At 31.3% G+C, this 16,699-nt stretch overlaps 1 protein-coding gene across 1 annotated transcript; it reads left to right on the top strand.

Annotated features, from left to right (window-relative positions):
- Nucleotides 1–7,062: 7,062 nt before the first annotated feature.
- Nucleotides 7,063–7,542, top strand: LOC142633078 (protein SMALL AUXIN UP-REGULATED RNA 9-like). The gene has a single exon (XM_075807352.1). The coding sequence runs from the start codon at nucleotides 7,063–7,065 to the stop codon at nucleotides 7,540–7,542; it is 480 nt and encodes a 159-aa protein (XP_075663467.1).
- Nucleotides 7,543–16,699: the final 9,157 nt, after the last annotated feature.

The raw sequence follows: 16,699 nt of genomic DNA, 5'->3' as shown, positions 1-16,699 counted from the left end.
GTACAAAGATACAAGGCAAAACATGTTTTGAGACAAAACATGTTCTGATGGATCAATCAGTATTGAAAAAATATTACATCTATGACCACATAACATATTATAAAATTCATCATTAGAATAAAATACTATGAGCCTGTTTAATTTTTTATTTAATTTATTTGTTTATATACAACTTCTTTCTTTCTTTGGACAATTGTATTTTGGTCTGGTTTGATTTTTTTAAGCAAAATAAATCATGTAAAATAAGTCTGATATAGCTTATTTTATGTTATTTATTACAATTATATCTAAAAATATTTGTACATAAGTTGATAAGCATATTGGCTAGCATTCACATCAGCTTGTGTAAAAATTTCTGTTTATTTTAGTATAAACACCTACTTTTTATATTTTATGTACTCACTTTTTAAAACACCTCACGTTATATTATCTATTTTACACTACATTTTATTAAAATATCAATTTTCTTGATTTTTTTAATTGTTGCTCTTTCTTTACACATAATAACTATTACCTACTATTTTTTTTTCTTCATCCTTGGAATACGTAAAAAATGAATAAAAAATTAAATAAAAAATGAATAGTGATAGTGTATGTGGTGGCAGAATGGTCAAAACACGCTTTTGGGCCTTGGGCCTGATTTGGAGGTATTAATCTGTCCGAGCAGAGCCTTGAAGTCCACAAGCAAATTCTTGCTAGAAGGGTTGATGGGGTTGTCCGAGGAGGGGCACCTTCTCGGCTAAGTCAAATGAAGATCGTATGACGCGTCATGGTATTTGGAAGAGAATTCTGGAAGGTCTGTCGGGTAAAGATATGTTCCACACGGCTATAGAAAGGAAGAACGCATGAGAAATATTATGGAAAAAGCTGCTACCATCGCATTAAAGACTCTGCACCTACCGTTCTGGCCGCATTGATGGGGAAATGACATTTGAACAATATAGATCAGCCTTATAGCTGTTGTTTGAAGACTTCTAGAGGGCGGTGGATGGGACAAGTATCTGGATTATTGATTTGATTCATATGTGGAAGATGGAGGGAAAGAGGAGGATGATATAAAGGGAAAAGGAAAAGAAAGGAGGCGGGGGAAAAAGATCACCTTTGATTTCAATATATTGTTCAAAGAAAGAAAGGAAATAGAAGTCATCCTCGGCTTACGTCCGATGAGAGTTTTTGTTATATTATTTATTTGTTGTGTAGGTAACGACAATCTAGCCCACTATATTTGTTATCCAATTTCCATAAAACCTAGGTTTCTAGTCCACGCTCTACAAATTTGATTGTATAAGGTTTTTTGGGCATGTATCCATCACGCTGTTGGGTCCGGGTACAAATTGTGTATTTACAGTGTAAATTTACACGATTACTATAGCAAATTTACACATTCTTAGCTTGACTGATGTAAGTAATTTTGGGGCTTAAATATGTAAAATTGATATATTTTTCTATATTGCATTGTCTGAAGCAATGTTCATCTCAAACAAAATAAGAATAAATGTTTGTTTTGTATGAATATATATCTCTTGCATCTACACAAACATTATATCTCTTACAACACATAGACCTTATAATAACACTAATATATTATGAGAAAATTGATGGACATGTTGGATGTATGAGAAAATTATTAATTTTTTTTAGAGTATTGCTCTCTTTGATTTGAAAAATTATATTTTATTTTGGGTGTATATATTATCTCTCTCACAGGTCATAGCAGGTGGGATAGCATGTTAGTCTCACTTGCTGTGAGAGAGATGGTGTATACACTTGTTATGAGAGAGGTGGTGATTAATTAAAATAAAAAGGTAAAAAAAGAAACTTGAGGTCGCTAGGTTTCATCATATACCTAAATCTTTAGGCCTAGTATAAATGGTGCAATTTGACGAGACGCCATTGGTGCTAATGGCCTCAAACTATCATTGTCATGAATCCAGGAATCTATTAGCCCATTGGAACAATCATATTAGTCTGGAAATACAATCTTTTTACACTATAATTGATAATTATATTTTATTGATAATTATTTCAAATCAATGTGACTCCCATGTTTAAATTCTAAATTGATATATCACTATGATTGATGTAATACATGACAGCCACTCGTGACATCACTTGATTATTGTTGTAAGGCACAATCTGGCTCCAGTGCTCTATTGCACAAGAGCCATATTGTGTTGGCTCCAATGCACTGAAGTTAGGTCTTACCCATCTTTGTAAGACAAATAAAATTTCATAAAATCGAGATTATTTTAATAATGTACAGTATATGTATGACGTGATATGGATTTCAGTTGTCACCTTAGAATTTTTAATACTAATATTAAATTAAAACCATTTAAAATATGAAGACATTTTGAAACATATGTTAAAAGATTGGTGACACGACTAAATATAAAATTTAACCTAGATCAAATAGTCATGGTCTTTTATTCTCAAAAAAAAAAAAAAAAATTCAATTTTCATTTTATTATTATTTTTATTTCACAATCAGTTGCTTCAGCCTCTGTCTGGGAACAATGTATTTCCTGTTTTAAATTAGTTGAACTACGGCTAGGTACCAGTTGAATTCTTCCAATTAATGCCAATTGTTTAAGTAAAATTTTTCCAATATGGAAAACGGTAGTACTTCCAATATGGAACAATGTATTTCCAAAATTTTCCAATATGGAACAATGTATTTCCTGTTTTAAATTAGTTGAACTACATATTTTTTTTATTTGCTAGCTAGTCCAGATTGTACCAAATTAAAATTTTGACGTTGATTGAAAAAATTAGGCATCTGTTCAGATGTGCACTAAATGTTCCAAGTTCCAACATTGCAGTTTGAAACTTTATTGAATTAACTAAATAACCCGTCCCTTTAAATTTATTGTTTAGTTTTGTGATATTCAGCTCCTCCTTTATGGTCAAGAAAAAGTGATATAAATATATGACTGAAGGAATATTGGAAGAATAGATGAGTAATATTTTATTATCCTACGCATATATATATATATATATTTTGATAGCCTCTTAATAAAAATAACCCTAATATCCTCCTGCTATATGGTAATGTCAACACATTAATTTAAATATCTAACATATTTATTTATGTTAGTATATTAATATTTTTGGTGGATTTCAGTTAGCTTAACTGATAAAGTCTTTTATAGTTAAATAAGATATTTGGTTAGGGTTCAATCCTCAGACCCTATCTACAACTGTCAACAAAAAACGATCAGTATCATGGTTTGATAATAAAGAATACAATTATTAGAAGAGGGCGTTGTATATAAGTATATAGAAAATCTAACCGTTGAATGTCAAATTTTGTGTTAATCGAATATCATTTACTATATTATCTATAAGCTTATATTTACACATAATTTTAAACTACAAAAACTTGCAATTTAAATAATTTATTGATGACATAGCTATTGATCTTTAATTTTCTAGAAATTTTGCAAGCATGGAAGATATAAGAAGAAGATGTAATCCAATAGTAGATTTGTCAAAATTCACCTCTAACAAAAAGATATTGAGTAGTTGTAGCTTTAAACAACAACTGATTTTGTAACTAAACTTTATCCTAAAATTTATATAGTTCCTTAGCTTTATTTTAAATTTCTCTATTAAAAATTTGATAATGTGACTACATTGACAGATGATTAACCACTAAATTAAATTTAATTATTATTAGAAAAGAATAATACTATTTGTACTACGTTAACCAATACAATAACTGAATTTAATTATTGTATTGTATGGTATATAAGTTTTTTTTTTTTTTCTAAAACAATTGGTTTACCTTGATTATTTTAAGTAAGTAAGTTGTTTACTAAAAAAAAATTTAAAGCCAATTTTTATCTCACGATTTAAATAAATAAACTAACAATAAAAAATTTTAATCAAACACGCCCACACTCGATGTGTAGTGTTGTGATTAACAGAGTTTTTATCTTATATTACTAACAGTAAAAAAAGTTTAATTAACGCGCACTTTTTTTTTTTTTTAAATTTTTTTATTTATCATACGTTATATGTATCAGGCCTCACATAGATCACAATTAATTTACAGGACCATTTTTTTTTCAGCTGAAGATCGTGATTTATTTCACTTTGTGTACTTGTTCATATATGTGTACATAGCTGAGAATTCTGATATAGGACTTGGTCAGAGAACTTAAATAACAATGTATTCTATATCCAGGTTTTGGTCAACTATATGATAACCAAGTTGCAAGACTATGATAACCAAGTCTGAAACCATATCTATTGCAAAGAGAAATCAAAATTGAAAGCTTGTTGCAGCCCAAACATGCTGGACTATCTTGAGATTTTAGAACACACAATACACGTGCAGCGAGTGACACACTTGGCATATAGCTAAACATGTTGCATATGACGTGTGTAGATTGGATGATAAATTTTTTTAATTAAAATAGGATGAAATGCACCAGAACAAAACTTGTAGATCATAAAAAGTTTTTTTTTTTTTTTCGAAAAGGTTAAGAATTATTCTAAAAGGTCATAATACTCAAAGAATGTGTCAATTCAAATAAAAAGTCATAACTCTTCCTTGCCTATAAATTAAGGGTGTTAATTATAATTATAAAAAAAAATACAATTTCTTAAGAAATTATCTTTAATAGATATTGGAATTATTCTTTGCAGTTTGGTGAATTTGTTGTATCTTGAGTCCTTGACTATGAATGGCTTTGAACTCAGCATAAACTTTTCTTTGGATACATCAATAGTTGGGGGTGAGGAAGTTGGAATTCTGGATGTCATTGTTGGAAACACTAAAAAATATTGATTGAGCTATAAAACTCTTGGTAGAATCAAACTCTTTTAAGTGGAGGCATTTATCACATTAAATATAATGTTTTCAATACGTCTCAAAGTCTCATTATCTAGAATCTATTATTTATATATATATATATATATATATATATTTGAGAAGTTTTATTTTTGATTTACCTCTATATATTGTGCCACATAAGTAGTTTTGGAGATCTTTTATCTAAAAAAGAGGTATTGGAGATCTCACAACATACAATCATATAATACATGCTTATCAAGAATGATCAAATTGCATATTTAGTCAAAATTTAAATAAAAGCAATTTATTATTATTAAACTTTCTCATTTGACATTTATAGTTAACTTCATAATATTTTATCATATAAATTGTTGAAGCCTCACAATTTCATATATCATCATTCTACACACACATATATTATTAATTTGTTTTAATTTATTCTATATTTAAATGTCCATTAGAATCTTGTTACAATTAAAACAAAATATTATTAATAAATACCACAATTACCTATTAATAACAACTATAATTGTTAAAATTCATATTTAGATAAAAATAATACTATTAGTAATTAACCACCATAATCATCAAACTACATACTTAGAGAAAAAACAATAGAGACAAAAATCACATTTTGTTAAATTTTTTCTTACATTGCACATAACAATTTCTTTTTTAATGTAGTTTAATATTCATCACTTTCTTTAAACATATTTTAGTTCAAATATCAGAAATAGTAAAATTCCTAGAAGTTCATTAAACCTACCCAATTTTATTTATTTATTTATTTTTATACAAGATAGAGATTTTACTCTAGCATAATTTAAGTGTATATATGTGTGAAATTTTCTTCCCGTGACTTAAACCCTGACTCTTACCCTTCACTCTTCACAAGCACTTATACTTGTAAAGTGACCATCGCACCAAGAGTGCATGATGGTAACCTACTCCCACTTATAATGTGGCATTCATGCCATTACCAATAGGGATGGACCCAAGATTTTAAGCTAATAGAGGCCGGAGTATAAAGGAAAAAAAAAAACTCCAAACAAGCATCCATATAGAATTAAAAAATTATAAATACTCAAAATCGTTGTTTCTAAATACATTAAGATGCAATCATTTACTAACAAACACAAAACAAAAACAAAATAATGTTTTTTTTTTAATATTAGGCTGGCTAGGATTTTTTTTTTGGTTGAAGTTAGAGCATTTACAGTGGTGGTGCTAAAAATTTTAGTTTTTAACACCTCAAAAAGATACTTTATTTATTTTATCACCTTATTTTACAATACACTCAATATCAAATGTTCTATTTTTTTTTATCTCTTCATTTTAAATAATATAAACAACTCATTAAAATAATAAAGAAAGAGAGAGAATTTGAGTTTTTTAATTGAAGAAAGAGATATAATCTTAATAAAATATTGCATTTTTTTTTAACAACTTGCTACACTCAATTGGAATTTATTATACCAATTTACTGTAATTGCAAAAAATTTAGCTTTAACTTCTTCTATAACACATGATTTTTTGATTTTTTGGTGGTAATATAGTTTTTTTTTGGCTAAAATACAATCACCATTGTAAATGTTTTTATTATTTTTTTAAGTTTTTAAGTTAAATAGTTGTTACTTAAATAAGGTTAGCAAAGCTTATTGAGGAGAAGGTAACCTAAGATTTTAGAAGGGCTCACTACAAAAATGACATATATAATAACTAAAATTAAATAAATAAATAATTGGACTCTGAAATCCGCTCCCCCTTGACTTGAGCCCCCCACCTGAGTCGTCACTGATTACCAATAAAGGCTTACTTTATAACCTCCTAGTCTTTCACTCACTGCTTTGACCATTATCTGCTAGTATGTTTCTCTAAGTTGTCTTTTTATTTCAGCATTTTACTTGTGGAGCTAGCATATGCATATATTGAGATTATAATATTTTTTCCACCATATGGGTGTTGAAGATTGCTGGTGGCCTTTCACAATCTTGCTGCGCGCGTTCTTGCGTTGACAAAATACCAAATTATTAGTCTGCAAATGGAGTATGGGCCTCTATATATAACGTGTACTAAACCAGACTCTCATTTCAAAACCTTTTTGCTCTTCTATACGCATCTTCTAACTTTTCCATGTAGTTACATCTATATTTTTCTTCTTGTTTTGGATTTACATCTTCAATTGAAAGTGTTTTTCCATTACAAAACCTCTCTATATATCTCTCTTACTCAGATTATTAAATCCGTGTTAAGTATTTAATATGGAAAGTGTAGAAGTAAAGTGCAGGAACACCTTGATTTTCAAGGCATGGAAACGATGTCTATCACTAGTAGCTGGCAACAAAAAATGTTGTTCATCAACGAGCAAAAAGAATCGACAAGTAGCTCCGGAAGGTTGTTTTGCAGTCTATGTTGGACCTCAAAAACAACGATTTGTGATCAAGACCAAGCTTGTTAATCATCCTTTGTTCGCGATGCTGCTAGAGGATGCTGAATTGGAATATGGGTACAATAGTGAAGGCCCTCTTGTGCTCCCTTGTGATGTTGATTTGTTCTACAAAGTGTTGGCAGAGATGGAAAGCAGCGAGGATTTTAGTCCTGGTTGCGGCTTAGCTAAAGGTTATTCCTTAATTTTGCCAAGTCCAGCTCGTAGGTCCAACATTGTTAGCATTAACAAGGGTCATGATGCCTATAGTCTTCTTAGTCCATCAAATTCGATGATTAAGATGAATCAACTATGACCATTTATTATAAGATCATGCTGATCTAGCTTTCTTATTTAGCATGTGTATCATACATATCATCCAGCTTATCTGTATGAGTAGAGGGAATGCTATACGAAATGAACAAAAATAATACCTATCAAGAAATTTGTAGTTTTTGTACGAGTACTAGTTATATTATATATGCTTTCTTTTCTCCACAACTCATTTTGCTATCTCCAATCGAATCTCCCATGTTCTCAACCTCACTTGGTGGTGTTTGATTGGCAGTGGTGGTCATTCCAACGGTTTCTGTGGTGTCGTGCGGTAACTATTGATGGTGGGTTTAGCTATGTGGGTTTGATGGAGGAAGAGAGGGAAGAGAGAGATGGTGGTGTTTGATTAGTAGTGGTGGTTGGTGATTCGGTGGTGGGTATGGATCTCGACGGTTGGTTGTGGTTTGGTGGGTGTAGAAATTTTGTTGATATTTTTGGGTTTGTGGTGTAGCAATGCTATGTTGGTGGTGGTGGCTGGTGATTTATGGGTTGTTGTGGTTCGGTGGTAGTGGTGATGGCTGGCTTTTGGTGGTTGGGTTGAGTTTTAGCGGTAACTGGTAGGTGGTTGATGGCGTGAGGTTGCTACTGGTGGTGGTGGTGGTGATTACTAGCTGTGTGTATATTATATTATTACTTGATAGGGTAGTTTATATTATTCTAATAAGTTCCATGTAAAAATAGAAATTGAGATGTTGGGTAAGTTGTAAAATGAGATGGTAAAATAGATAAAGTAGGTTTTTAGGGTGTAAAATAGAACTTTTTTATCGTCGTAGATGCTAATGCTCTATAAAAAGAAACTGATGGATCAATCAGTATTTATAAAACATTACGTCTATGACCACATAACATATTATAAAATTCATCATTAGAATAAAATACTATGAGCTTGTTTAATTTTTTTATTTAATTTATTTGTTTATATACAACTTCTTTTTTTTCTTGGACAATTGTATTTTGGTCTGGTTTGATTTTTTAAACAAAATAAATCATGTAAAATAAGTTTGATATAGCTTATTTTATGTTATTTATTAAAATTATATCTAAAAATAATTGTACATAAGCTGATAAGCATATAGGCTAGCATTCACGTTAGCTCGTACAAAAATTTATGTTTATTTTAGTATAAAAACCTACTTTTTATATTTTATATACTCACTTTTTAAAATATCTCACGTTATATTATCTATTTTACACTACATTTCATTAAAATATCAATTTTCTTGATTTTTTAAAATTATTTCTCTTTCTTTACATATAATAATTATCACCTACTATTTTTCTTCATCCTTGGAATACGTAAAAAAGGAATACAAAATTAAATACAAAATGAATAATGATATTGTAAATTTATACGATTACTATAACAAATTTTCAAATTTACACATTCTTAGCTTGACTAATGTAAGTGATTTTGGGGCTTAAATATGTAAAATTGATATATTTTTCTATTTTTTATTGTTTGATGCAAATTTTCATCTCAAACAAAATAAGAATAAATGTTTGTTTTGTATGAATATATATCTCTTGCATCTACACAAACATTATATCTCTTACAACACATAGACATTATAATAACACTAATATATTATGAGAAAATTGATAGACATGTTGTACATATGAGAAAATTATTAATTTTTTTTAGAGTATTGCCCTCTTTGATTTGAAAAATTATATCTTATTTTGGGTGTATATACTATCTCTTTCACAAATCACAACAGGTGGAACAACATGTTGGTCTCACTTGCTGTGAGAGAGATGGTGTATACACCTACTATGAGAGAGATGGTGATTAATTAAAATAAAAAGGTAAAAAAAAAAAAGCAACTTGAAGTCGCTAGGTTTCATCATATACCCAAATCTTTAGGCCTAGTATAAACGGTGTAATTTGACGAGACGCCATTGGTGCTAATGGCCTTAAACTATCATTGTCATGAATCCAGGGATCTATTAGCCCATTGGAACAATCATATTCGTCTGGAAATACAATCTTCTTACACTATAATTGATAATTATATTTTATTGATAATTATTTCAAATCAATGTGATGCCCATGTTTAAATTCTAAATTTATATCACTATGATTGATGTAATACATGACAGCCACTCGTGACATTGTTGCTTTCCTATAAATGAAGTCAAAATTTTAAACATAATTATTGAGTAATAGTGGGGCTTATAAACTTAATAAAATGGAATTTAGTCCAGAGCATATGTCACACACACACACACATATGTATGTATATCTTTCTAAAATTATATAAAACTTGACTTTGAGTATATATGTGACATATGCTCATTAAATGGAATTTAGTCTTGAGCAATCGATTAATCTCTTGTCGAAAAATAATGATATATATATATATATATATATATATATATATATATATATATTTGCCTTGATGAAAATAATTAATTTACAAAGCATATAAATTGAGGTGAAGAAATACAATAGGCTATTGTTACTTGTTAGGAAGTCCAAAAAGTATATTTGTGACATTAAATGAATATATTTACCATCATCCAAGTAATTACTCAAAGTCTCAAAGTATATCAAAGTAATTTTTTTGGGATGTATAAAAGTATGAGTCCATTTACTAAACTCATCACCCAAAAATCATCACCTTATAACTCATTTTTTATCACTTGAAATCCCCAACTTAAACTCAATTGAGTTTTCATTCTAAAATCTTAAAAATCTCAACTCTTTGTGGGACCCACGGACTGACTTGGTGTAGTGGAAACAGAACAGCTACTTACGTGTGGATAGAAACCCCTTCAGTTCTCTTTACTTTGTCATTGCTCTTTTTTTCTTTCAACCCCCAATACCCAAACTCACTAAACCATGGAGCTTGAATTGGCTCCATCCTCATCCACTCAAACCTAGCACCCAACCTAAAAAACCCAGCCACCCCGCCTCTTACCACCACCAACAACCTACAAATCCACCAATCACAACCCTAAAAAATTCAGCCCACCATAGTTTTCCATCCACCACCGTGCATATCACAAAACATCAAACCAATCCACCATAGCAAATTTGGCCATTCACACCACCAACACCTTCAACACCACAACGAATTACCCTATGAAGCTTAGAAAGAATGAAAAGAGGGAAAAAAAGAGAAGAGAAGAGATTGTGATAAGCAAAGAAAGAAAGAAAAAGAAGAAAGAAAAAGAAAAAGAAGAGAACTCAAGCCCAGAAACCTAGTAAAAATGAAGGGAAAGAGAGAAAAAAAAATAGAAACCAAACCCAAAAACCCAATGTGAAAAGGTAAGAAAAGAGGAAAAGGAAGAAGAAGACGAGAATAAAGAAACCAAGGAACAAAGAAAAAAAAAGAGAAGTCTGATATGATGAGAGAGGAGAGAGCCAGGGAGTCAAGTGGGCATGGATTTGACAACACACAAAACATGAGGCCCATTATTTGAGTGAAATTACAAAAGTTCCACAATAACTCTATTTTCAAAACTCAAAAACACCATTTTTTTTTCATTCTCATTCACTCATAACTCAATTTAGTCAGTTTTAGGTGATGAAAACAAAAAAATGAAAACTCATCCAAACAAGTGTAGCATGTGTGGGACCTACCAATTTTGGGTGATGAGTAATGAGTGATGGAAAACACAAAATTCAAACACCCCTTAGCTTGTTGGCATACAAAACAACATTTTCCAAATTTAAAATAAATTCTACATAAGTAGGGGGAATAGAAAATAATACAAATTCTATCTCTAGCAACAGATAAAGAGAGTAACAATTTAAAGTGAAACTTATATTCTTGTTGTTGTTATTGTTATTATTATATTATAATATTAGATCACATTCAAATATGATGATAAATGGGTGATCATACGGTCTATCATGCCATGTGGGCACATGTAAACAAAAAACTTACAACCTAATCTCATTAATAAAAAATATGTTCACGTTGAAACCACTCTAAAAAGGTGTGAGGAAATTGCAAAGAATTTACTAGGGAGGCGACAATAGACAATTTTTTTTTTTTAAAGGAAGTTTCAACCTATGGCGTCCGCTTTTGATGATACTCTTTATCAACAGACCAAGATAACAATCGATTTTTGGTGTAGGCAGAAATTAAACCCCAAATATCTTATTCAACCATTAGATACTTTACTAGTTGAACTAACTGGAACTTACAACAATAGACAAATTTTCTTCTTTGAAAGAATGTCATCGAGCATAATTTTGATGTGAAAAATTCATTTTCAGATATTTTTGTTTTTGTTTATAATAAATAAGACAGTTTTTATATGTAATGACATATCAAAATTGATAATTTTGTTTTCAATATTTTTATTAGTTATGATTATTATATCAATACTATAATCTGCCTCTCCCTTTTCAAATACAAATTTTTGGTCTGATGATGCAAAAAATCAGCAATTGAGCTCCTCGTCGTAGTGGATGGATGAAGCTGTGAGTGGGGTCGTCTCTGTTGGAGGAAAACCTGCAAAATGAACTGGGTGGAAGAGTAACATGCAAGTGTGGCGTTAGCCAAACCGCTTCCGATGCTTAAGTCAGCAAGGGAGAAGGATTTTAGAGAGAATTGATTGGAGAGAGTGATTTTCATAGAGTATTTTTGTGTGTACCTTTAACTTCGGTTGCCTTCTCTTTTTATAGTTGCGTGCCTCGTTAATGGGCAATGAATTGTTTTATTTACACTCAACGGCTAGTGCGTTACAAAATCTCTGTCTGAAGTTCATAGCTCACTCTGTGACCAATGCTCAATCCTTTACACTTTGTCATCAATGAGCGTAATAAATGTGTAACGACTTCTCTTGATTAATCACGATCTCATCTTAATGACGATCATAAATTTCTGACTTATCAAGTTTCATCCCTAGATGCTTCCATTATTGAGTTCCTTGGTCAGTCTCGCCCCGAGAGTTATGTGTATTGTGTATTTTGCCTAAGCTTCATGTGCGGACTCATCAGTCGTCACTTTGTTCAATGAACCTCTAAATTGTTGGGTCATTATCCTTTAAGGTTGTCCAGACCTTGAGTGATCATCTTTGACCTGAATTGGTTAGAGAGGATCTTCTCCCCATCAAAATATAGCCGAAATTAGTAGTCATTTTGGCTTTGTTATTTCATGCAAATTAAACGCAAAGGATTTTCACTTTTATAATTTATGAATGAATTTTAATGAATTTGATGAATAAGTGATCATTCTACTAAATATATAAAATAGATTATACCCTATCACTTGTAATGAGATTAAAACATTTTATTAGTGAGATATATTGCCTAGACAGGCGGCATAGCAAATATCCATTAACAATCATTCCATTTCCACATAATCATAGAGATTATCATAGAGTTGTCCTCCTATGGCCAAAAGGCCCATAACAAATTAAACACCTTACGTTAATTCACAATAATTTTTCTCTTGGCCTTAAGTTGAAGAAACGAATCCATTTTAATTTGCAGACTAAATTAGAACAAAAGCTAATGCAGTAATGAAATGATTATGTTTCCTTTGTGAGATAGTCTGGTGGCATCAAATCACTTGATTATTGTTGTAAGACACAATTCAGCTCCGTGCTCTATTGCACAAGAGCCATATTGTGTTGGCTCCAATGCACTGAAATTAGGTTTTACCCATCTTTGTAAGACAAATTAAATTTCATAAAATCGAGATTATTTTAATAATGTACAATATATATATGACTTGATATGAATTTCAGTTGTCACCTTAGAATTTTTAATACTAATATTAAATTAAAACCGTTTAAAACATGAAGACATTTTGAAACATATGTTAAAAGATTGGTGACACGACTAGATATGCAATTTAACCTAGAATCAAATAGTCATGGTCTTTTTTCCTCAAAATAAAATATTCAATTTTTTTTAATTATTTCACAATCAGTTGCTTCAGCCTCTGTCTAGGAACAATGTATTTCCTGTTTTAAATTAGTTGAACTACGGCTAGGTACCAGTTGAATTCTTCCAATTAATGCCAATTGTTTAAGTAAAATTTTTCCAATATGGAAAACGGTAGTTGTACATATTTTTTTCATTTGCTAGCTAGTCCAGATTGTACCAAATTAAAATTTTGACGTTGATTAAAAAAATTAGGCATCTGTTCAGATGTGCACTAAATGTTCCAAGTTTCCGACATTGCAGTTTGAAACTTTATTGAATTAACTAAATAACCTGTCCCTTTAAACTTATTTATTGTTTAGTTTTGTAATATAAATATATGACTGAAGGAATATTGGAAGTATAGATGAGTAATATTTTATTATCCTACGCGCATATATATATATATATATCGATAGCCTCTTAATAAAAATAACCCTAATATCCTCCTGGTATATGGTAATGCCAACACATTAATTTAAATATCTAACATATTTATTTTTGCTAGTATATTAATGTTTTTGATAGATTCCAGTTAGCTCAACTGGTAAGTTTTTTATAGTTAAATAAGATATTTGGTCGGGGTTCAATCCCCAGACCCTGTCTACAACAGTCAACAAAAAACGATCGGTTTCATGGTTTGATAATAAAGAGTACGATTATTAGAAAAGAGTGTTGCATATAAGCATATTGAAACCCTATAATAATAAAATAAATAAAAAAGTTTTTGGAAACAATCTAGATTGAGGTTGATAACTTCACGTGCATGTACACTTATTTGTATTCATGTTTTCTTGTGTCTTTATTTTTGCTTTTGTTAAGTTAGTTCTGTGTTTAGACATGGGTAGCTATACATCTATAAATTTGAGAAAGAAAAAAATGGCAAAACTTAGGACAAAATTTAGCTACAAAATTTGTTAGAGTCTAAGGCTACAACCTTACTCAATAAAATAAATATTATTACATATTTTGAAAATCTAACCGTTAAATTGTATGTTTTTTATGCTCTTAATACACATGTCAAATTTTGTGTCAATCGGATATCATTACTATATCATCTATAAACTTATATTTACGCATACTTTTAAACTACAAAAACTTGCAATTTAAACAATTTATTGATGACATAGCTATTGATATTTAATTTTCTAGAAATTTTGCAAGCATAGAAGATATAAGAAGAAGATATAATCCAATGGTAGATTTGTCAAAATTCATCTCTAACAAAAAGATATTGAGTAGTTGTAGCCTTAAACAACAACTAATTTTGTAGTTAAACTTTATCACAAAATTTATATAGTTCCTTAGCTTTATTTTAAATTCCTCTATTAAAAATTTGATACTGTGACTACATTGACAAATGATTAACGACTAAATTAAATTTAATTATTATTAGAAAAGAATAATACTATTTGTACTACATTAACCAATACAATAACTGAATTTATTGTATTGTATGGTATATAAGTTTTTTTTTTTCTAAAACAATTGGTTTACCTTGATTATTTTAAGTAAGTTGTTTACTTAAAAAAAAAAATTTAAGCTAATTTTTATCTCACGATTTAAATAAATAAACTAACAATAAAAAAGTTTAATCAAACACGCCCACACTCGGTGTGTAGTGTTGTGATTAACATAGTTTTTATCTTATGTTACTATCAGATAAAAAAAGTTTAATCAACGCGCACTTGGCGTCTGGAGTCGTTAACATTGGTTTTTATTTATTTATCATATGTTATATATATCAGGCCTCACATAGATCACAATTAATTTACAGGAACATTTTTTTTCAGCTGAAGATCGTGATTTATTTCATTTTGTGTACTTGTTCATATATGTGTACGTAGCTGAGAATTCTGATATAGGACTTGATCAGAGAACTTAAAATAACAAGGTACTCTATATCCAGGTTTTGGTCAACTATGTGATAACCAAGTTGTAAGACTATGATAACTGTGGGGGTAAGATTTATAAAACAAACAAATGGGTTGTGGGCTTGATCAATTGGTACCAGTTTGTTTTTTGTTATTGGGCCCCTAAGCCTACGAGTCAGCCTATACTATGGACATCCGAGGAACCGTCCGAGGATGAATGTCTCTTCGGATGGGCCCAGCACGCACCCTGTGCTTTGCCAAGAAGATTAAAGGCAGAGTTCTAGAAAAACTATTGAATAAGAGAGGGATCTAAGTACCCTCTAGAGGCAACGGCGTGATGAAAATATCTGGGAAAAAGGTTGCTACCTCCACATTAAAGACCTTGCACCTACCTCCCTGGCCGCATTAATGGGGAAATGACCCCTGAACAGTAGAATAAAACTTTCCAGCTATTATATAAGGACTTCAAGAAGGTGGTGGAGAGAGATCAGGGAGGGAGCAGAAAAAGAACTAAAAATTGTAATTTTGACATAAAAGAGAAGCAATACATAAATCGTCCTCGGCTGATGTCCGAGGAGGTTCCTTTGTCACATTCGTTTATCATTTGCTAAGATTGTGGCATTCTAGCCTGCTTGTCAAGTTTCCAATACCCCTAAACTAGATTTTAAATCCACACTCTACAAATTTTATTGTTTAAGGCTCATTGGGCCTGAGCCCACGTTTATCCTTGGGTCCAGGTGCAATTGTGCACTTACAAATGGCGCTGTCTGTGAGAAGTCTAGTGTTCAAGGAACTGGAACACCATGGCTGGCTTAGGTTCATACCATGTAGAATCTCAGGGATCGTAACCTGAAGATCTTTTCGAACGTCTTGAGCGCCGGAGGGATCGAGAGGGAAGCGTTCACACTGTATATCCTGGTGCGAGTCACACCTGCGGTGGAGGCAGTGCCACCCATGAAGATGAGGCTGAGGCCATGCAGAGGGAGATAGACCACCTCAAGAAGAAGCTGCGCTGCGTCAGACGAAGGCGTGCTTCACCCCATCTAATTATTCTTCTAGGGAATCCCAGGGAAGTAGTTACAGTTCAAGGTCGTGGTCGCCCCCCAGCAAAACTTCCTCTTGTGAAGAGGGTGGCCTATTAGGTTGCAGGCGTAGGAAGCTCCCCTCTAGGGGCTTGGGGAACGACGTTATTAGCCGGGTGCTACACCAACTCTCCAAATCGCCATTCTCACGTAGGATTGAGAATGGGAAGCTCCCCAGGCGGTTCACTCAGCCCACCTTTACCATTTATAACGGCCGGACAGACCAGGTGGAACATGTGAGCCATTTTAATAAGAGAATGACAGTGCATTCTCACAATGAGACCTTGATGTGCAAAGTCT

Source organism: Castanea sativa, chromosome 4 (assembly GCF_040712315.1).
Source record: "Castanea sativa cultivar Marrone di Chiusa Pesio chromosome 4, ASM4071231v1".
Lineage (NCBI taxonomy): Eukaryota > Viridiplantae > Streptophyta > Magnoliopsida > Fagales > Fagaceae > Castanea > Castanea sativa.
Note: the sequence above shows the minus strand (reverse complement) of the source record. Positions and strands in the feature narration are given on the sequence as shown.